Source organism: Molothrus aeneus, chromosome 1 (assembly GCF_037042795.1).
Source record: "Molothrus aeneus isolate 106 chromosome 1, BPBGC_Maene_1.0, whole genome shotgun sequence".
Classification (NCBI taxonomy): domain Eukaryota; kingdom Metazoa; phylum Chordata; class Aves; order Passeriformes; family Icteridae; genus Molothrus; species Molothrus aeneus.
Genome location: NC_089646.1, coordinates 1,128,320 through 1,150,957, shown reverse-complemented (window position 1 = coordinate 1,150,957; position 22,638 = coordinate 1,128,320). Strand labels below are relative to the sequence as shown.

The 22,638-nt window shown below is 50.8% G+C and overlaps 1 protein-coding gene across 1 annotated transcript in view; it reads right to left on the bottom strand.

Annotated features, from left to right (window-relative positions):
- SETD2 (SET domain containing 2, histone lysine methyltransferase) overlaps nucleotides 1-20,826 on the bottom strand; it is a 51,052-nt gene extending 30,226 nt beyond the window's left edge. Inside the window, exons 1-4 of the mRNA XM_066549424.1 lie at nucleotides 20,692-20,826; nucleotides 2,465-6,876; nucleotides 1,414-1,545; nucleotides 53-181 (exon numbers count right to left, since the gene is read on the bottom strand). Of these exons, the coding sequence (XP_066405521.1) occupies nucleotides 53-181; nucleotides 1,414-1,545; nucleotides 2,465-6,876; nucleotides 20,692-20,826 (4,808 nt within the window). The remainder of the gene's footprint in view (nucleotides 1-52; nucleotides 182-1,413; nucleotides 1,546-2,464; nucleotides 6,877-20,691) is intronic.
- Between the last annotated feature and the right edge of the window lie 1,812 nt (nucleotides 20,827-22,638).

Genomic DNA, 22,638 nt, shown 5'->3' with positions numbered 1-22,638 from the left:
TCAGGAGGGAATAAAAGGGTGGGAAAAGGCTGTGGGAAGAGGGAAGGCTTACGATGGCAGGTCCTTGGCAGCTCTGAGCCCCCAGCCCTTCTTCTCAGTCAGGATCACCTCCACATCCGCGTGCTGCTTCTTCTGGAAGCGCCGGTTGGAGCAGTAGTCACCGTTTGGACACCGGGAGGAGCTGAGGGGAGGGAAGGGAAGGGAGCAAATCAATTCCCAGCAGGAAAACAGCGCCAACAGGAAGGGCTCAGATGGGAAATAAACCCCAAATAATCGCAAGAAATTCCGTGTGAAACCTTCAAATGTGGTTTGCTATAAAAAGCACAACCACGTGACTGTCAGCGTGCAAATGCAGATCGTTTATTTCTGGAAAGATAAAAACATTTGGAATGCTGATCCCGCTGTATTTCTGTATCAGGGCATCCCAGTGGGGAGAACTGGGCTCTTCTCCCCTTGTTTTGGGGGTTATTCCTTCAAGATATTTCCTGTCCTACGTCTGGCCTATGAGATAAGAGAAAAAATTGGGATTCTACCAGGTAATTCCAATCCTTCCACAATCCTCGTGGGAGGAAGGTGGGGGGGAATCCCACCAAGCACCCTGTCCCTGCCTCCAGCTCCCATGGAGCAGCAAACCTCTCCAGAGGGAGAAGGAGACACCAGCCATAGGCTGGAGAGGCTCTGGGGAAAGGAGATCCAGGAGGCTGTGAGGGCTGATCTCCTGCAGATGATCCAAAGACTTAAATCATGGAATTGTGAAATGGTTTGGGTGGGAAGGGACCCTATGGATCATCTCATTCCACCACCTTGCCATGGACAAGGACACTTCCCACTGTCCCAGGCTGCTCAAAGCCCCATCCAAACCCTGAAACCTTCCAGGGATGGAGCAGCCACAGCTTCTGCTGGCAGCTCCGAAGGTCACTCCAGGCCAGCACAGACACTTCACTGTCACAGACACATTTTATGGAAAATCCTTTCCTTAGGATCCTTTCTCCTGAGAAGCTGAGAGGCCTCAGAAATGAAATGTAACCAATGGTTATCTGCTGCTGTGGAATGCAACAGCTGCATCTGGGATTGGTCTCATGTGGTTGTTTTTAATTAATGGCCAATCACAGTCCGGCTGTCTCAGACTCTCTGAGAGTCACAAGATTTTATCATTCCATTCCATTCTTTTCCTTTCAAGCCTTCTGATGAAATCCTTTCTTCTATTCTATTCTAGTATAGTTTTAATACAATATATAGACCATAAAATAATAAATCAGCCTTCTGAAACACGGAGTCAAGATTCTCATCTCTCCCCTCGTCCTGGGACCCCTGCGAACACCACCACACTCCCTCTGCCACCTGCCAAGAATTCCCAAGTTATTTGAGGGATTCCCAGGACACCTGCAGGCCAAAGCATGGACCCCAGCTCACCACTCGATCATGAGCAGGCGATTGAGACAATCCTCTCCACAGGCCACCTCGCCCTGCGCCCGCTCCTCCTTGGACAGAGGGGGACACTCACACAGCATCCGCTTGATATCCCGGTGGGATTTGTTCTTCTTCCTGGGAAGCCAAGGCATGGAAATACAGGTGAGACAGCAGCCAGGTGGAGAAATTCCTCCTCAATCCTTATCAGTGGTTTTTGGAAAAAATGGAAAATAAATGTCTTGAGGTATGGATTGGTAACCCTAGGGACAGGAATACCCAAGGACACTTGGCTTGGTGATGATTTTGTGATGACAAAAGGTGATTCCTTAAAGAGAATTCCCAAGATATTAGCTGTTTTTCCTTCCTCCTCCCTGTCTATGTTTATTTGGACACCCATATTTTAATAAGGCAAATTGGAGGGTTTGGTTACTTCAGCTTCTGCTTTGCTGTCAAGTGAGAGGGTGAAAAAGAGGAGAAAATCAGAAGTAGACAAAAAGCAGGGCATCCATTACTCCACATTTTAGCTTCCATAAAGAATTTGGGGAATGCTCTGGAGTGTGGATCCCAACAAGGCAACAAAACTATAAGAAAAAAAAAATTAAATTATGGCCATTAAATTTTTAAAAGCTCCTCTGAGATGACAAATGAAGACATGGAAGTAACCAAAGCCTTTGGAAAAGTGCCTTGTTTGTCCAAAGGCTTTTCCACACCCAGACAGAATTCCCAGTGCCAACAGAAAGGGAGTGAGCTGGCATTTGGGGACATTAAACAGGCAGGATCTGGTAAAGCCATAAAAAAGGGTACAAATAAATCAATCTTTCCCTCTGATCCTCCCATTTTCTAACTCTTCTCAGCACTTGGGAGTGTCTGGGGCAAACTAGGCGATTCTCTTTAGGAGAAAAGAGCCTGGGGTGGCTTTGCCAAACGTGGGGAATGCAACATCCCCGCCCCTCCCTCCAATCTGGCCATAAAAACCCAACCATCCTGGAACCAAATGGAAGCTAAATCCCAAACTCTCTCCAGGGAATTAAAACACGGATAAAGCAGCAGTTACCTCTCTGTCAAGTAGACGTTCTCCTCGATGAGGTCGAAGTAACAGGGCATCTTCCCCTGCTTGGCAAACTCCTTCCAGCGCTGGGGGTCCCTGAAGTCATCCATGATGCATAACCTGCCCACCATGGAGGAATCCTGCGGCGCTGGCTCCACCTGCTCTCCCTCCAGCTTCCCCTTCCTCTTCTCCCCAGAGTCCCCATCGCTCTCCGAGTCGCTCTCCAACTCCGGCCGCCTCTTTTTTGGTGGGCCTCGTTCCTTGACGTCGTTTTTCTCCAAAGTTTTCACCTCGTCCTTCTTCTCCCCGCCCGGCACCGGCTCCTTGGTGGAATTGCTGCTGATCTCGTGTGCCTGCACTGAGCCCTTCTCCTTCTGCCCGGGCATCAGGGATTTTCCAGAGGGGCTGGGAAAGCGGGGCTTGCACTCCTCATCCCAACGCTCATCCTCTTCATACTCCTCGTGGTCTTCCGTGAGGGAATCCGGCACCTGCCCTTGGCCGCGTTCGTAGTTAACCACGGAGGCTCTGCTGGCTGCCCTCGCATCCCAGTAACCGTTGCCTTGCCAGTAGCTCTGGGAGCTGGGATAGGCTCCTGGTCCTGGCTGGTAAACATAGCCTGAGTACATCCCAAAGCTGCTGTCTGGCTGCTGGTAGGTGCTGCTGGGCTTCTCCGGCTGGGAGAAGTCCCAGCCTGCAGCACGCATCTCCTCCGGGGCACGGAAACCGTCCAGCCTGGAGTAGTCTCCATGGCCAGACTGGTTCAGCCCGCCCGGTCCTTGCCGACTGTCCGGCTTGGAAGAGCTCATCTGGTGCCGGGATGTGTCGGTGCTTTCCAAGCTCTCTGGGACACAGAAGGGCTGCTCCTCTGGCCGGCCCATGGGCCTCCCCATGGCCACCACGTCCGGCAGCACCATCCTCTCCTCCGTGCCGGCTTTGCCGTGGCAATCGGCCGTCAGGTCCGCCTGGCTCGTGCTGTCCACGCCGTCGCTCTGGGCCTGGCACGGATCCACCCGCAGCTCCTCCGGCTCCTTCCTGCTCAGCTCCGTGGAGGTTGCTGGACTCTTCTCCATCCCTCTGGGAGAACACCGGCTCTCCACCTGGGGACCACCTTTACCCCCCATATTTTCTGACCTCTCCTCATAGTAGGGCCTGCTGGGCTCGGGCCGCTCATCATCCCAGTGGTCGGAGAAGCGCCGGTTGCTCCGGGAGGAGCCCGGGCTGCTCTCCTCCATGGCTATGGTGGAGTTCTTGGGAACCACCACGACCGACTGGAGCTTCTTCCGTGGCGTCCCATCATCGGAATCCGAGTCCTCCGTGTCGCTGTCCTCGCTGCCCCGCTCACTGTCACTGTCCCCCATGTCGGAATAATCGTCGTGGCCGGCGGGAATGAATTCTGAGGCGTTGCCACTGCTGTCACACGTTGGGGTTTGGGTCACCATCTCCGTGTCCTCTGCAGTGACAATGACATCAGAGGAGGGATACAAAGCATCTGGAAAAACCGAGGCCACCAAGGGCTCGCTTCCCTCATCCCTCTCGGCCGATACACCGGGACACTGAACCCTCAGCTCATCCAGCTCAGCTCCCTCGGTGGAAACAGCACTTTCTTCCACCACCTCCCTGCCGCGGTGCTCCAGCGGCACTTCCGAATAGTAGGAATGTTCATTCTGGAACGATGACTTGCCTTTTGCTGAGCCAAAATCAATGTGCTGAGCATCTGACTCCAGCATCTCTTCAGCTTCCGAATGCTGGAGCAGCTCCTGGCACACACCCGGCGGGGGCACGTCCCATTTGGAAGAGACGCTTTCCTCCAGCATGGGATGATCCGACTGGAGCCTCTGGGAACAGCCATCCTGGGAGGAATCCCTGCTCGAGCTTTCCACTGCCAGGCTGATTTTATGGGAAGGATGGCTGTGTTCATCCTCCCCAGCAGACTTGGAATGGGAATCCTCCGTGCTCTCGTAATCGCACGTCACCGTCTGCGGCTCCACCTGCACGTCCAGGAAAGTCTCGGATGTCACTTTCAGATCCGCAGGTTCCGCTTCGATTTCCACTTCCGAGTGGTACAAACCAGGGGTGGCATCATCAGAAATGTAGCAAAAAACAGGTTCTTTGGTTTTGTCACACGGAGTCACCTCCTCATCCAGCTTCTTAAGGACAGTGTTACTGGGGTCTACATTCAAGGCAGGGAGAGGGGCGGCTTCCTCCAGCTGCTGCGGCTCTGGAGCCTCCGCTTCCTGGAACAGGCTGTTGCACTCGCTGGACTGCACCCGGGAATCATCCAGCTCTTGCTCTTGGGACACATCCGTACTCTCAAACCCATTGGATGGCAATGGATATGATGGGCTGGTCTTGACGGCAGGTGATGCTTCTGATGGGCCCGGGCCGTGCTGAGAGGATGCAGTGACATCCTCTGCTTTGCAGGCACTGGAGGTTGCCAGGCCCTCATCCTGACCCTCTGGGGAGCCGTTCATGCTCGATTCCGTGGGGAAACACGCTTTAAAGGGATCGTGCTTTGCCTTTAAACATGTTTCTTGCTCCTTAACACTGTCACGGACTTCAGTTGCTGCAAGTTCCTCGGATTTTGAGTTTGCCAAATCCACCTTGGATTCGTCGGCCTTCGGCAAAGCGGGAGAATTGCTGAACTGATTTAACGGAGAAAGTGTCTTTTCCCTTTCCAACTTTTTCACACTGGACACCCTGATCTCATTGTTCTTTACACAAGAGGTCTCTAAATCTAGAGAATTAGACTTGGACTTGATTTCTTCAATCGATTCTGTACAACAGAAAGAACTCTTAAATTTATCAGGCTTTGGTGCGGGGGCCTTGGAAGGGGTGGATTTATAGCGGGAGGAATTCACATTACTGTCGGGCTTGGAATGGGATGTCCCCTTCCGATAGCCCAGTTCATCGAGGGGAGAGCACCTTTTGGATACTTCACTTTCAGAAGTCCTTCTGGAATCTCGATCCGCTTTCGAAGACGACCTCCCTCGCCTGTCCACGTCGGCGTGAGACGACTCCACTTTGCTGTCCCTGTCCGACTTGGAGTAAGAGGATCTCGAGTCTCTGTAGGAGGAGGAGGAATGGGAGGACGTACGCCTGGAGTCGCTGGACCTGGAATGTGTCCTCCTGTACTCATCCTCCGAGTCCGAGCTCTCCCGCGCCCGGCTGTCCGCGTACGACCGGGAGTAGCGCGACCGTTCCCGGTACGGGGAGCTCCGGTGGTACCGGCGGTCGGAGTCGTAGTAATGTGAGCGCTCCGACCTCGAGTAGGAGGAGCTGGTTCGGGAGCTGCGATCGGAGCGGGAACGGGAATGAGACCGGCTTCGCCTCCTCTCTCTGTCCGAGCGGGAGCGGGAGGACGAGTACCGTGAGTCTCTCTCCGATTTGGAATAGCTCGAGTACTTCTCATCCCTGTCCGACCTGGAGCGCGACGAGGACTTGCCCAGGTCATCACCACGGAGGGACGTGGAGCTCCGTCTGGAATCTCTCTCCTTTTCCGTGCTGGAGATCTTCTGATCGTGCGACCGCTGGCTGGAGGAGGTCCTCACGGAATCCTCGTCGGACTCGGAGCCCTGCGGCGCGCCATCCGACTGGGAGAACTTCCTCTTGGCCCCCTGCCTCCGGGAGCACACAGGAGCACCCTTGGAGCTGTCAGAAACCTCATCCTCCTTCCCAATATGGGAATCCTCCTTCGGCGGGGTAATCTCCGTCTGCTCGGGCTGAGTGCCGCGCTCCTCCGAGCCGCGCGATGCCGGATCCTGCTTGGCGCCGTCCGGCTCCAAGGCTTCCCTGGGCAGCGCGTGGCTCGGCTCCCTCGGCACGGGGGCCTCGGCTTCGCCGGGCGGCGACAGCAGCAGCGCCGGCATCGGCGTCACCGGCAGCAGCGGCGGGGCCGTGGCTCCAGGAACCGGCATCGGCGACGCCGGCGGTGGCGGCGGGGGTGGGGGAGGCGGCGGCGTGGGGGGGAAATCCACGGCCAAGGCCACCGGTTCCGGTACTGGTGCCACCGGTTCCGGTACTGGTGCCGCCGGAGCCAGGGGTGGCTTTGCCGTGACGTTCAGTAAATGTTTTTTAAAATGAATCTTCCCCAATTCTACTTTCGGTTTTGGAGGTGAAGATTCCTCGGCTGAACTGGCGGTGTCCCCCAGGTCCAGTTTATTTTTGGGGTTAAAATCAGTCGGAAGGGGAACCGCCGGAGGGGTGGGAGTTTCATTTTGTTTCTCGTTTCCCAGAGCAGCCAGGAATCTATTGGGTAAAGTTTTCTTGGTTAAACTAAAGCTGAAAGACACTTTTTGTCTTCCCTGCTCCTCAAGGTTAACCTTGGTTTTGGTGCCTTTGGGCAAAAAGCGGCTCGAGGCGACGCCTTTGAACACGGGGCCTTTGATAAAACCGGCTCTCGGCACCGTTTCAGGTTTGCCCTGTGGAAGAAAAAGAAGATTGAGTAGGAGGAATTGGATTTTGGGGGGTTTGAACTCAGTTCTGCAGCATTTTCTTTCACCTGGTGAATTTTTCATGATGATAAAAGAGAAATGCATATCCTGGGTCTGTCTTTATTGCCTGGCTCTGTCCTGAAAAAATCAATTCCTCAGACTTCTCCAGCTTGAAACTAAGCCTCCTCTGAGGTTTGGGCTGAGGCTTTTTATCTGACTTATTAATGACCAAGCTCAAAGTCCTTTTATAATTTAATTCTTATTTTTAAAAAATAGAGTTCCGCTTACAAAGTTAATTGAGGGCAAAAATCTGCTTTTTAATGCTGTTTCTGTGGTCCCAGGCTACAAAGGATCCTGGGTTTTAAGCTCAAAGTGCATTTGTTTATGTGAATCCACCTAGATGCAGACTTCCAGTACTGGAGAAGGCTCCAGGGAGAGCTCAAAGCCCCTGGCAGGGCCTGAAGGGGCTCCAGGAGAGCTGGAGAGGGACTGGGGACAAGGCATGGAGGGACAGGACACAGGGAATGGCTCCCAGTGCCAGAGGGCAGGGATGGATGGGAGATTGGGAATTGGGAATTCCTGGCTGGGAGGGTGGGGAGGGGCTGGGATGGAATTGCCAGAGCAGCTGTGGCTGCCCCTGGATCCCTGGCAGTGCCCAAGGCCAGGTTGGACATTGGGGCTTGGAGCAGCCTGGGACAGTGGAGGTGTCCCTGCCATGGCAGGGGTGGCACTGGATGATCTTGAGGGTCCCTTCCCACCTAAACCATTCTGGGATTCTGGAATATGAATCCAGCGTAAACCAGACCAACAAAAATTACAGCAGGAATTCAAAGCCCATCCTTTCCCACCTCCCCCCAGCGGCCTTCTCCTGGTCATCATTAATTCCTGCAAGTTCCCAGGCTCAGGCCTGGACCAGCATTAATTAACAACTCCCCAAGAATTCCCATCAGGAGCCAGTGGTGCATGATGACTCTGTCACCTCTGGATCAACCGACCATTCCAAGCTCCATGTCCTTCCCATCCGGAGCTTCTGGCTGCCTCCTGCCCAGGAGCTCACTCAGCACTTTCCAAACCCAAACCCAGGAATTTTCAGAGCACACAGCACCTTATATTCACCCATTTGGCCATTTCTCCCTCTGTTTTAAATCTTAGAGCTCATCTGTGTCCCAGAAATAAAATCCCGGAGAAGATAAAGTGGGAAAAGGACTTTGTTGTCAACAGCCCCTATCCCCAAAAATCCAAATTGCATCAGAATCATGGAATTCCAGAATGGTTTGGGTTGAAGGGACCCTTAAGATTATCCTGCTTCAATCCTGTCATGGCAGGGACGTCTTTCACTATTCCAGGTTACTCCAAGCCCTGTCCAACCTGGGCTTGGACACTTCCAGGGATCCAGGGGCAGCCACAGCTGCTCTGGAAATTACATTTTTTGTGTTAACCCTAATTCCAACGGAAAGAGTCGTTTCCAAATTGTCCAGAGCCGGGTTTTGCTGCTGTAGCTGTGCCACGAGCACATTTCTGGCAGGAGCAGCAGTTTCCTGCAGCCCTCTGTGAATTATTAAGGATTTTGTTATCCTTTAACTCATGAAACAACATGGAGCTGCCCAGGATCAAGGCACCACAGTAAATGATTAAATGAGACATTGGTGGATTGGAAATCCTGTGTTTTCTGCACCCTGGGACATCACATATCCCAAAAATTCCTCTTTTTCAACACATTGGGGGTTTCATTGTGAGCACCTGTTAATGGTCTATCCATGACTCATCCTGGAGACCCAATACAGCATCTGGATCTGGGTCTGCAGCAGCAAATTCCCTTCACTCCCAGTGGGAAAACTGGGAGCAAAACCCAAAAGCATTTCCTTGAAATCCGTGTTTTTTTTATGAGGGGTCATTTCAGGGACAATTTAAAGGAGTTTCATGGCTAAAAGGGAACCCAAAACATTGACTTTGGAAAAAAGGAGAATCTCCAGCTCTGGAATGGGCTCCTCTCACCACAACTCACAACCATCTCCACAAAGTCCTGCTGGAAATGAAATCCCTGTTTTTCAGATAATCCAAACATCACAAGTGATCCTGGGATTAATCCACATTAATTCATGGAAGAATGAAGGACAAAACGAACACTACTGAGGCCACCCTCCTGTAGGAGTTCAGCCTCCTGAAGAGTGAGGGAACAGCATTTTGGGGGATTCCTGGATCCACTGTTATCCTTACAACCAGAAATTCCAGTTTTTTTTACTCCAACCTGGGACAAGAGAAGGGAGCAGGTTCCTCTCCAACCATACCCTGAAGGATCTCCACAGGTCTGAACCCAAATTCTTATCAGGGATAGGATTTTTTAATCATATCAACTATAAATAACAAATTAATAAATATACAGGTAAAAATACTGGAAATTCAGGGAATCAGCATTTCAGAGTTTTCCGTCTTGCTACAACTTTGGTGCCATTATTTTAAGTGTCAATGTTTTGATCAAAATCCTTCTAATTTCAAGCACAACAGCTCTGAAATAATGGGGATAAGGGGGTTTGGATAAATCCACCTTTCCCCAAATATGGGATGTGCAGGCAAAAAAGAGCTGCCACATTTCCATTCCTCCCCTTCCCACAGCAAATCAGCAGAGCTGACATAATCCAGGATATTTCCACTCATGGATTTTTATCCTTAAATAACAGCAACTTGAACAAAACACAATTCCCAGAATTTGGGACACACTCCACAGGTAACTTGGTGAATGTAAAAGGTGGGAATTAATGAAAAGCTCTCCAGGAGAAGAGGAATTCTTCTTCTTCTCCTGCTTTACAGAAAGAGAACACTACTCAAAATGGAAAGAAAAAAGCACATCCAAAATGATTAACAGCCTTCGTTCCAAAGCCAGGAGATTAAAATATATCCCAGGCCTCCAAGTTTTCTCTTTTCCCAACAAATTCATTGAGTCACAGGCAGCAAAACTCATTATTTTTACAAATTAAGTCTTTAAATAATCAGCACCAACCCACACCAAGCTGTGCCATCACCTCCCGTGCGCTTGTGGCACAAGTGGTACTGGAATTATTGCCACTTTTTCCCAAATTTAATGGGAATTACTGCCCTTCCTTCCCAAATTTAATGAAAATTATTGCACTTCATTTCCAAATTTAATGTGAATTATTGCCCTTCCTTCCCAAATTCAATGAAAATATTGCACTTCATTTCCAAATTTAATGTGAATTATTGCCCTTCCTTCCCAAATTCAATGAAAATTATTGCACTTCATTCCCAAATTTAATGAGAATTATTGCCCTTCCTTCCCAAATTTAATGAAAATTATTGCCCCTCCTTCCCAGTTTGAACCAGAGGGATCCCAGAAAAGCACCCATTTTCTCTATCCAGCCCCTCAGTGACTCTGGATTCATGGAATGCCTCAGTCAAACCTACCCAAGCTGGGCTCACAGGAGATCCAGGAACGTTGGAATTGGTTTTACTCACCTCATTTTCCTCTTCTCTATTGCAATCCAGCCGGGGAAACATGGAAAAAAAAACAGGAAAAGAAGGTGTGAACAACAGGTAGGAACAAGAAATGGAACACTGGACATCTGGATTTGGGATGGGAAGGACTTGGGACGTGGAGCGAGGGAAACACCGACGGCACCCGGACACAAACCCGGCTCTGAGGGGAGCACAGCACAGCTGGGAGGCTCCAAAATTCCCTGGAAAATCCCACATGGATCAGGACAGAGCAAACCTTTTTGGAGAGAAGTGCTGGCTTCGTGTTGTCTCCAGTTATCCCAACACGCTGCAGGAATAAAACCCTCAAAAATGTCACTGGAAAAGGTGGATTTGGGATTCTTTCCATTTGAATACTTCCCTGAATAACTGAAAGCTTCTGCCTCTCATTGACAGAAATTAAAGATATTAACGAAGGTCTGTCCGCTGTGCATCTGCCCTGGCTATTTGCATAATTAATCCCTGTTTTGGCAGCTTGAAAATGAATTAATTAGCATCATTCTCCATGCTGAGCCAACAGGAAAGTTGGGTTTTCCCAGCTTTCCACTCTTCCCAAGTCCTCTGCTCCGATCCCACAGCAAAGTCATTTTTTCTCAGGGAAGAAGGAACAGGAACACAACTCCCTCTCCTTGTTTTGCCCAATTCCTTGGAGAGTGCCAGGGAATTTTTTGGCCCTACCAACACACCTCAGCCAAGACATCAACAGTTCCTGTGTCATGGATCTACCCGAGATCCCGAAACCCCTCTCCAGCACTCCAGCACAGCCCAGAGCCAGAACTCTACATTTTACCAGCTTTTATTCAGTGCTCTTGGGGTGACAAAGCCAAAGATTTCCCACAGAAAAGTTCAGAGATTCCACCTCAAGCATCAGCTCAATGAGAAATACCCAATTCTGGAAGAAAAAGTCAAAATTTTCATTTCGGAGGGACGCGGATGCGGTGACGGCACAAGAACCACCCGGGTCCCCACTGAAACCATCCCCAGCTGGGAACTGGGAGCAAAGGGAAGTGCTGGGAAGAACTTTCCCCTCAGGAATATTCTCCTGCCCCTCCAAAGGCTCCCACCCAATTGATCCAGCTTGCTAAAAGACCATAAATTAACCCCAATGGGGTTTGATTCCATCAAGGAAACCCCAAAGGCAGGAGTTCGATTCAATGGGGTCAGGCAGGGCAGGAATTCCAAACCCCACAGGTTCAGGAGCTCTCCAAGAGCACCACTTCCACTGGAATTAGGGCCCAAAAGGAGCTTTCAATTTCAGTTTGGGACTTTCAGGAGTTTGGGACTTTCAGGAAGCATCACATGGTTTGGGTTTGAGGTTTTGTGGGGTCAACGCTCAACAAAAACCTTGCACTTGGTGATTTAAGGGTCTTTCCCAACCTCAGCGATTCCAGGGAGATTTTCCAGATATCCCAAACAGATGCAGCAGAGAATTACCACCACCAGGTGGAAGCTGAGGGTTCTAAGGCAAAAATAACTCTCTTTACACACAAAAATCCATCTTAAATCAGCTGTATATTGGGAGAGAGGTAATTAAATTTCATATTTATAGTTAATAACAAGGATAATTAATGATAAGGAGAAAAGAGAGTCTGGATCCTTCAAATCCCAGAAAAATCCCACAGGAAGAAGAGAGGAAACAGGTGATCCCCATCCATGGAAGTGTCCAAGGCCAGGCTGGACAGGGCCTGGAGCACCCTGGGACAGTGGAAGGTGTCCCTGGGTGGGACAGGATGATCCCATTCCAACCCAAACCATTTGGGATTCTGGGATTCCATCAACTAAAATAAAAGGTGTTGACCTTCCTAAAAGCAGGGTTATGAATCCCATTTCCTTCCCAGCCTCTTCCTTCTCCCTAAATAAAAAAATAAAATAAAAAAACCCCATAAAAATAGAATTCCAAAATTAGGGAAGGCGCTGCCGTTCCCTCAGGAACCTTGTGCCAAATTCCTCCCACGCTGGGATGAAGTTACATAAAACCCCCCTGCTCCAAGCTTGGGATCCATCCCAACACATCACCCAGGGCTTCTCCAGCACTTTCCCAGATCCACAGGTTTGGAACAATTCCCTCAGCTGCACCTTGCTCCCTGCAGGCATCAAAAAATAAAACTGAGATGAAAGTGAACACGGAATTCCTGCACTTCTGTGGCTCTTTCCTGGGAAAGTCAGGAGAAAAGAGTTGGTAAAACCCAAAATAAAACTGAACACCCTGAGAAGTCCTGAATCAATTTTAAAAATAACCTAAAGAACCACAAAATCAAGCGAAGAACAAAAAAATAACCCCACCACCAGGAAGCTTCAGCACCTTTGATCTGTTTCCAGCAGCTTGATGCACTAATTTTGTTAAAAAACAAAAATTAAACACCAATTAAATCCCAGGAAAAGCTTTTCTAAGGCTATAGAACCACATTTATACCAAAATTCTTTACATGGGTCTCACTTCTATATATTTTTTTTTTTAATATGGACCCACATTTCAACCAAAATTACATATCTGAGGCCACATTTCCAAAAAAATTCCTTACATGGAATTTTCCTTACATATATTTTGACCTTACATATATTTTGAGCAAAACTTTTTATATTTAAACTTTGTCAGCTTCTCTCCTGATGGAAACATCCCAATTTTGTCACGGGAATGGTGTTAAAAGTAAAATTGTATTTAAATTCAAGAGTTCAGCAGCTCCAGCATTTCTTGGTGCTTCAACAGGTTGAGCTGAAGATTTTTCTCTTTTTTAAGGCAACCCACACAATAACTGGAATTTTACCCTGGTTTTCCTTATGTAAAAGGAGCCCCAAAAATGCCCTCAGCCTTCTAAAGTCTAAAAGACAAAACTTAAGGAGCCTCATCTCCCCTAAATCCTGAGGTTTTTTTCTTTTCTTCCCTTTAAAAGAGGAAAATCTGGAAGCTTGGGGCTTTTCTTATCTAAGTATCAGCAGCCTTACAGCCCAGGGAGCTGAAAAGGCCCATTCCCAGCAGGAATTCAGCTCAGGAATTCACAGAGATCCATCTGAAAGCCACCACAATGTCCAAAGAAAGGGAAGCCCAGCTCAGGAAATTGGGATTTAACCTGTTTTGTTCAGGCTGGGTTAGCCAGAAATATCCTGGATGCAGCTGCAATTCCATGGATCATCACCCTCATCCACAGCAGGGCTAAGGAAACTGGAAGGCAACGGAACACCAAACCAAATTTCAGGTGGGAATTTGGGATTCCAACAGGATCCTGAAGCCCAAAATGAATTTTTACCACTTTTCCTGGATGCTGATGGAGAGCTGCACCCATGGGGTTCTGCTGGGAATGCAATTCCCTGAAAGCTGGGGAGGAAATTCCCTCTCTGCTGCTCTCATGAACAGAATCCCAGAATTCCAGAATGGAAGGGACCCTCAAGCTCATCCCATTCCCAGCCCTGCCAGGAGCTCCTTCCACTACCCCAGGCTGCTCCCAGCCCTTGGACACCTCCAGGGATGGAACATCCACAGTTTCTCTGGGAAAACTGCTCCAGTGCCTCACTCCCCCCACAGCCAGGAATTCCTTCCACATGTTTATTCCCATTTTCCCCTCAATTTCCATCCTCCAGACTGAAGGATTTGCTGGAACACTCCCAGGCCTGAAGTGCTTCTGCTCCTTTGTTTATGAATCCCTAAGGTGGGATAAAAACCAAGGACAGAAGTGCAGCTGTCCCTGTGTTTAATGGGATATTAATGGAATATTGGGAGGAATTCCTGGGAAGGTTTTTGTGCAGAGCACTGGGCTTTTAATATCCCAAAAACACCACACTACAAATGGAGAATGAACAGCAGGAAAAAAAGTTGAGAAAGTACAAGGCAATCCTACTCCTTCCCACAAAAAAAAACCCATGGAAAATGGAAAGGCAAAAGCACTCATGTGAGGAGGGAAAATTCCTGGGAAAAAAAAATCTTATTTATTTAAAGGAGGTGGAATCCAAGCTGAGTTTCCTGGGAAATGAGGTCAAGGTACCTCCCAAAATCCCCAGATTCAGCTGTCCTGCTTCCCAAAATCCCCATTTCCTGGTTTAGACATTCCCACTGAGGGTTTGGAGCTGGAAGTCTGGAGCAAGGGAAGTGACACTGTTTGTCCTGTGCTGGAACAGGAAATAACAGGGAGGGCTGGATATTCCAGGGAAAGAAGGAGACAAATATATTGAAAATAGGGATTTATCCTTTCATTCATAAAAAATTAGGAGGGGCTGAGTGACATCATTTATTAATTATTCTATAATTTATCTAAAATTTATTCCATAATGGAATTATGGAATAATTCTAGGATCTTACAGAAGTCAAGATGTGCTCCAGGAAAAAAAAATCCAGTAAAGAAAAAATACCCAGTTTCTCTGCTCCTTCTCCCAAATGCCTGAGAATTCCCAAACTCCCCCCCAAATCCTGCTTTTCTCTTTCTGCTCAGGGCACACCTCAGGAAGAAATTCCACTTGAAATCCTGACAGGGATCAGGAAAAACAAAGCTGCTCCCATGGAGCATGGGAAAGGGATTCACCTGGCACGGGGAGAGAGAGGAGGATGGAAGGGTGAGGATGAGGATGGGGGTGGAAGTGGGATGGAACCCAAAATAGAGGCACAAATCCCCACTGGAATTCAAAGCATGGCTCTTGGAAAACTTTCCCCTCCTCCTCTGGGAGCAGGGAAGGAGATTCCAGCAGCAGCTTTGGGAGTCAGCACCTTCCCAAAAATCACATGGCCACGGGGTCACTTTCCAGGTAATCCCTGCCCCAAATCCCTCCTGGGGCACAAAGAGCCTTCCAAGGAAAAATCCCACAAAAAGGGAAAAGGGAGATGGAAGTGCATCTTCCCAACCTAAATCCCAAACTCTGGGCACATCCCTGAGCCCATCCAGGGTGTAGAGGGAAGGATGGGCCTGGATCCACACACAAACAAATCCAGCTCAGCTCCTCCAGGGTGGGTTCCCATGGATCTCTCCCTGTGGGAGGGATGGACAGGCAGGAATTGCACCAAGAACCCCAAAATCCACATTAAAACCCAGCTGTACAAAGAACCCCAAAATTCACATTACATCCAAAATTCCATGGAAACTTTGGACACAGGTGTGGGGCATTCCTGGGATCAGAGCAGCCAAGGGCATCATTTCATTCCAGATTTCCCCCCCTTATTAACAATTCCTGATTCAAATTAAAACTGTCCTAGAGCCAAAGTTAGGCCAGAGTTAAAGCTCAAGCTCAGTTCCACCACCAAAACATTTCCCACTACCAGCACAAGGCCACTTCCAGGACTGAAAATGGAATTAGTGGGAATAGTAGGGAAAAAAAACCCTATTTTTATCATTTTGCTCAAATCCCAAAATTATCTGTGCCCAGATAAAGTTCCAATGTTTAAGTTCCTTTTTTTAAAATTGCTCTTCGTAAATTCCTCGATTTAAGTTAGAACAGGTTTGAGCAGGAAAAAGATTTCAGGAGGGAGTCCTGGAACCTGAAAACTTGAGGAATTTCAGAATTTTAAAATAAAATAATTAATCAGATAAATCCCAGTTTACTTACAATTGCTGCCATCAGGGATTGATTCCCAAGGATGAGGATTCATTCCCAGGGACTGGGATTCATTCCCAGCACCTGGACATGCAGAGGTGCTGAGGCTCCACCTGAGCTGAGCAAAGAATTTGGGATTTGTGCTAAAAATCAGGGAAAGAACTCGAGGAGCAGCAAAGCAAGCCCCTCCCTCAGAGGGGGAGGGTTTAGGAACGGCCCCCAGCACCCAGCACTTGCTGCTTTCCCGGGAAATCCAGGGAAATCCAGGATTTCCAGCCCTCCATCCCCTCCCTGACCTATCAGGTATCTCCATCCCGGGGGGTTTTCCCTGAATGGGGCAGCAAATTCCAACTGGGATTTTATGGAGCCTGAATGACATCACCCCCCAGGCAATGCACGGCACCTTTGTCTCCCAAAATGCCTGGAAAACAAGGAATTCTCTCTTTGGGACACAGATGGATACTGGCACCCACTCCCAACATCCCCAAAAACAGAAGCCATCCTGTCCCCTCATCCCAAGATTCACAGTGAGGAAAACCATGAAAACCATGAAATTTTAGTGTCACCACCTCCTGCTTCACACGCGTGCAACACCAAATATTCCCAAAATTCACCAGATCAAAGGCTCAAATGTCCCGTTCTGAGCCCAAACTCATCCCAAATTTAACAGGGAGGCAACTCCCAATCATGAGGTGGCCCTAAAATCCCGTTCCAAAGGGGAGCAGCTGCAACCTGCAACCCAAAAAATATAAACCAGAACATTGCAAGGCCCTGGCTGAGCTCAGAGTCACTCCTTTGATAGAAATAAATAGAAGTAAATAGAAATAAATAGAAATAAATAAAAATAAATAGAAATTCTCAGGGGATTTATTTCTTACCTAATTATAGCTGAAATTTAATGTCCTGGGATTTTGCCCAGCAGGAGCAAGGACACCTTGGGAATTGCTCTCAGTTCCACAGGAGAGAATAAATCCCTTTCATGCTCCCTTACACCAGAAATTTGCCATTAAATTCCAAACTGGGAATGGGTTGTGCAGGCAAACACCAAGCACCAGGCTCTGGAGATTTTCCCTGGTGGATTTCCAGCTGCAAAAAGCTGGAAATTATAATTATTTCCTGCTACCTGGGAATGACACACTTTGGATTTCCAGCTGGAAAACTTCCACTGGTGCATTTCAAACAGGAAGGGGAAAATGGAATTACAAAGATGCTGGGGAAGCTGTAAAATCTTGGAGGAATCCAGAGGGAATCCACTGGAAATGAGGCTCCACAAGGAGCTCCAGCTCCTTCCTGATCCAGCCTCTTCCTCACATCAATATTTTGGGATCAAGTTTTGACTCCTGGCTCATATTCTCATGAATTTTAGGTCCAGCTCCACATCATTCCCAGGGATTGCAGCCTCTAGGGTGGATCCCAAAAAGCTGAAGCTCACAGGAGAGGTGCAGCTGCAGGGATGGAGCATTTTTAGGGAAGTTTGCCTCCAAAAAATGGGAAAAGTCAGGAAAAAAAAATCAAGGAAAAAGAAAATAACCTGTTCTACCAACACTCCATCAACCAGAGCCACACTTGGATATCCTCAAGACTTTTCTTCGAGGAGTTCTAAAATTCTGGAAGGAAAAATGCCCATTAAAAACAGGTGTGGATAAATGCTCTCTTCCCTTCTAAACATCCAAACAAATCATATTCAAAATGCCATCAGCAGATCCGGGAACAGGCTGCCCCAAGAAGCTCCAGCTGCCCCATTCCTGGAAATGTCCCAGGTCAGGATCCCAAATTCCCTATTCAGGCTCCCAAAGCCAAACATATAAAGTGAATTTTCCATAAATAATCCAACTTTCCAGACACATTAAAGCTGGAAAATCCATAGATACACTCAGGAAACGAGTCAAGTTTCTCCCTCTCTCCAACCCACAGCCCATGGAATCATCATTAATCTCCATAATAAAGGGGAGGAGCATTCCAAGGGAAATGCAGGTGGAAAACTCAGCCTTTCCCTCCCCTCAGCATCTCCCATTGGATTGGAACGTGCTCCAGGATCCAAATGTGGGTGTTTAACCACAGCACATTTACCAGGAGCTTGTGCTGAGGGAACCAACCTTATGGATGGCTTTCCTTAGGGAAAGGCAGAAAATAGAATCCAGATTCCCAGAAAATACCATCCCAAAGTGACACCAACATGGAACAGCCTGGGAGATTCTACAGCTCCAATGAACATAAAAAAAAAAAAAAAATCCTTGGGAACAGCCACAACCAAAAACCTGGAGTTGCAGACTGTCTGAATCCATATGGGGTCACGTTAACAAAGCCAATGGAATATTCCATACCCTGATCCTAAATCCCAACCCTCCAAACCACCCAGCAAGCCCCACCAGGATCACCAGGATGGCTGGAAAAGCTTCTTCCCCCAAAAGGGAGCTGAATTCCTGCTGGGGAGGTCTCCAGAAGCAGATGGATAAATGGAGTTTCCAAATGACACAAGGGCGCGAGGAACAGAAATCCTTGGAGTCTGAATTCCGTCCTGTCACGGAGGTGTCACTGGTCCAAGAGGTTCCTGCACCCGCAGGACGGGGACAATCTTGGAATGTTCTTCCAGGAAACAGCAGCAGCAATAGATGAAGTGGCTGCTGCTCACAGCAGGATACAAACATCCATCCGTGCCCATCAGGAACAGCTTGTCCAGAGAAGCCGTGGCCGCTCCTGCATCCCTGGCAGTGCCCAAGGCCAGGTTGGGCCGGGCTTGGAGCAGCCTGGGACAGTGGGAGGTGTCCCTGCCCATGGCAGGGGTGGCATTGGATGAACATTGAGGTCACTTCCAACCCAAACCAGTCTGGGATTCTAAGCAGGTCCACGCTGGCATGGGCAGCTCCATGGAGAAGCTCCGTGTGGAATGTGGTGGCAGCTCTGAGCTCTGGGAATTGGGTCATTTAAGCATCCAAAGAGTCCAGGAGACCTGGTTCTGCTGGACACTGAAGCTCCCAGGAACGCGAGCTCTGGTTGACAAGTGGACACGGAGTGACCCACGAGGTAAAACTGAGCCAGAGTTCCTTTCCACAGGAAAATTCCAGTCAAAGCCATCGGCACGGACGCGCCATCGTTCAGCTCCCGGCTCAGCATCCACCTTCTCCAGCTTGCCTGGACCTCCAGCTCAGCAGCATCCCTGGAAGCGTCCAAGGCCAGGCTTGGAGCACCCTGGGACAGTGGAAGTTGTCCCTGCCCACGGCAGTGGGAGTATGAGATGATCCTTAGGGCCCCTTCCCACCCAAACCAGCCAGTGAATAATTCAGGAAGTGAATTCACAGGGCTCTGATCAAACCTCTCCAAGCAGCACAATCCCAACGTTCTGAGCTACAAAAGCAACTCATCCCAAAAAAGCAACCCTGCACGTCCCTCCTCATCCCACCCCGCGGTGGGTACGGAATGGGGGAAGCCACAAACATGCCACAGCCAGCATGGCTCCATTTGAATTCCACACTTCCCAAACACCCAACAGATCCTCACATGTTCCTCACAACCTCCAGCCAATTTTCCCAAGCGATCCCTTTCTCCAGGTAAAAGCTCTGTGCTGAGAAAAGCACACCCAAATTAAGGCACGCCACTAACGAACGCGACTCAGACGCGGAGGGAACGCCGGGATTCGAGGTGGGGACAGGGAAACAACAACCCTAAAAACACCAGGACACTTCACAAAAACTTCCTGAGTCCCAACATGCAACCCCCACCCCAAAATCAGGCCAATTAATCCATAATTCCATTAAAAAGTCGTTAGAGGAGCCACTCCCGCTCCTTTCAACAGCCCAGGTTGGCGCCACTGGACATTTTTAGACAACAAACAGCGACGTGAGACAACCTGGACACTACTGGACACCAAATTCCAAGTGCCAGATCAATCCCAGGCACGAGGGTCCCTCCACAGGCTCCAAACAAAAACGGTAAAACACCTGAATTAGCCTAAAAGTTTTGGGATGAACAAGAGTCCTTTGGACCCAGAGGGTCTCCCGGGAAGGGATCATCCCAGCAGGGTTAAAGTGAAGTAAACCAGGATTTACTCCCATCCTGGGAGCCACATTTAGCAAAACACAACCTGGACTCCAAAGGAAATCCTCCATTCCTCACTAATTTTAGAAGGCTCAGCCACCAGCACTGTTTCAGCTGCAACAAGGGGAAGCTGTTCCTCAGCTGCTCCAGGTGGGCACAGGCAGAACTCGCTCAAAAAAGGTTTGCTCTGTTGTCCCTGCTCAAAAAAACCACCATGTTAGTTGTGTCTCCAATCCGGCCGTCGCTTGGGGGGTGCTCCGTGCCAGATGTCTCCTCCTTCCACCCCAGAGCTGGCAAAGTTTATGGAGCCCCTGAATCCTTCGCCAAGGAAGTCTAAAAATGTAAAAATACCGTTGAGAACCAGCGGGAAAAGGGTGTGGGGGGAGAAACCCAGCAGGGACGGAGTGACTTCTCAGGAGAGGCGATAAAGCCGGAGGCCCTGGCGGGATCAGGAGGGTGGGTTGGTGAAATTCCCCATCCAAAGGAGAACCAGAGTTCCCGGCCATTAGGCTGCTCCCCCTTCCCCTGGCTCCTTCCTCCTGGCAGAAAATGGGGTCAGGGCAAAGGCCGCCCGGGGGGAGAGAATTCCAGGGGTAAAAGCAAGACGAGGCTCGGTAACTAGGAAAAACAGCATTAATAACAACAATAATAATAAAGAAGGTACAGAAAAATGGCCCCGCGGGGAGGCCGGGACACGTCCGCACGCTCCGCCCGGCTCCCCCCGCGCACCCCAGGCAGGGACGGGACAGGGAAAGGGACACGGACAGGGGCAGGGGGGACACAGCCTCCGAACCGACCCGCCACCCCCGGCGCGGCCGCTGCCGCCGCTCCCGCCGCCCGCTCTCCGCCCTCCCCGCGCTCCCTGCCCGCCCTCCCCGCGCCCGCCCCGGCCGCGGCCATCACGCAAGGCCGGGGATGCGCGGCCTACCCCGGACCGGCGGGAGGACGGCGGGAAGGGGAAGGGCGGCGGGACAGGGAAAGGGCAGGGGCAAAAGAACGGCAATGAGAAGGGGAATGGGAAGGGGAAAGGGCAGCGGCCCGGCTGCCGGCGGTCGCGCGGTGCCGGCGGGCCCGAGGCCGCGGAGGGCCCGCGCTTACTCCGGCGTGGGATGCTCCGGGTCGTAGAAATCCCCCATGGTGGGTGGGCGGGCGCGGGGCTCCGCAAGTGCCCCCTGGCCGGGGAGGCCCCGCTCGCCCCGTCGGGGCTCCTCACATGGTCCGGCGGGGCCCCCCCGCCACCCGCGCCCAGCCCGGCCCGGCCCCGCCGCGATCCGCCCCGGCCGCCGGCTCCTCCTCCCGCGGCACCGCGCAGCGCCCGGAGCCCTCCGGGAGCGGCCGCCGAGCCCCGGGACACGGCGGCATCGGGCCCGGCATGGGGCCGCGATCAGCCGCGGCACAGAGGGAATCTGCTCGGCACACAGCGGGATCGCCCCCGAGACCGCCGAGGCCACAGCGGGCACCGGCACCGGGATCGGCCGCGGTGCCACCGGGATCCCACCGGGATCGGCCGCAGCACCGCCGGGACTTTCTTGGGACCGTATTGGGATCATGGCAGGGATGGCCGGGGGCACGCCAGAATCAGCCTGGGTGTCACTGGGATCCCACCGGGATCAGCCGCGGGACTGCCGGGATCTCCTCCAGGTCAGCCCTTCACCTCCAGGTCAGCCCTGCACCTCCAGAATCTCCTCCAGGTCAGCCCTGCACCTCTAGGTCAGCCCTGCACCTCCAGAATCTCCTCCAGGTCAGCCCTGCACCTCCAGGTCAGCCCTGCACAACCACCACGATCTCCTCCTGGTCAGCCCTGCACCTCCAGAATCTCCTCCAGGTCAGCCCTGCACCTCTAGGTCAGCCCTGCACCTCCAGAATCTCCTCCAGGTCAGCCCTGCACCTCCAGGATCTCTTCCAGGTCAGCCCCTCACCTCCAGGTCAGCCCTGCACCACCAGGATCTCCTGCAGGTCAGCGCTGCACCTCCAGGATCTCCTCAGGATCACACCTGGGTCACTCCCAGGATCACCAGGATCAGCCATGGGATCAATAAATCTCCATGGAATCACCAGGCCCGTACCAGGCTCACCCTTGGGATCACCAGGGCCAACACCAGGTTCACCCACACTATTCCCAGGATCTCAGCAGGATTCCCCTGGGGGCACCCAGGATTAGCTGCAGGATCTCCTTGGGATCACCCCTGGGATCCTCAGGATCTCACCAGGAGCAGATGGGAGATCACCAGGGCCACACCTGGGTGAGCTGCAGGACTGTCAGGATCAGCAGGGCTACACCTGGATCACTCATGGGACAGGCAGGAACTTCCCAGGATCTCTCAGCATCACACTGGGATCACCCCAGGAGCACACCAGGATCAGCAGCACCCCCAGGATCACACCCTGAGATCACACCTGGACACCAACACCCCTTGGCACCAGATCCCTGGGGCTGTCCCAGGCCCCATTTGCCCTGAAAATCACTAAAACTCCTTTTTTTCCTTTCACAGGTCATTTCCCACCTTCCCAGTCCCTGGGAGAGCTCCTCCATGGAATGGTGCTGGAGCACTTCAGGAGACCCAGCTGCTTCTGGGATGCCTGTTCACATGGAATCCTCCAAACCACATTTACAGATTCCAATATTGAGATTTCGGGGCTTTTCCCAGATTTGGGAGCATGGTGTGGGCAGGAGGGACCCACAGGGATGAGGTGGGAAGCAGAGGAGGGGTG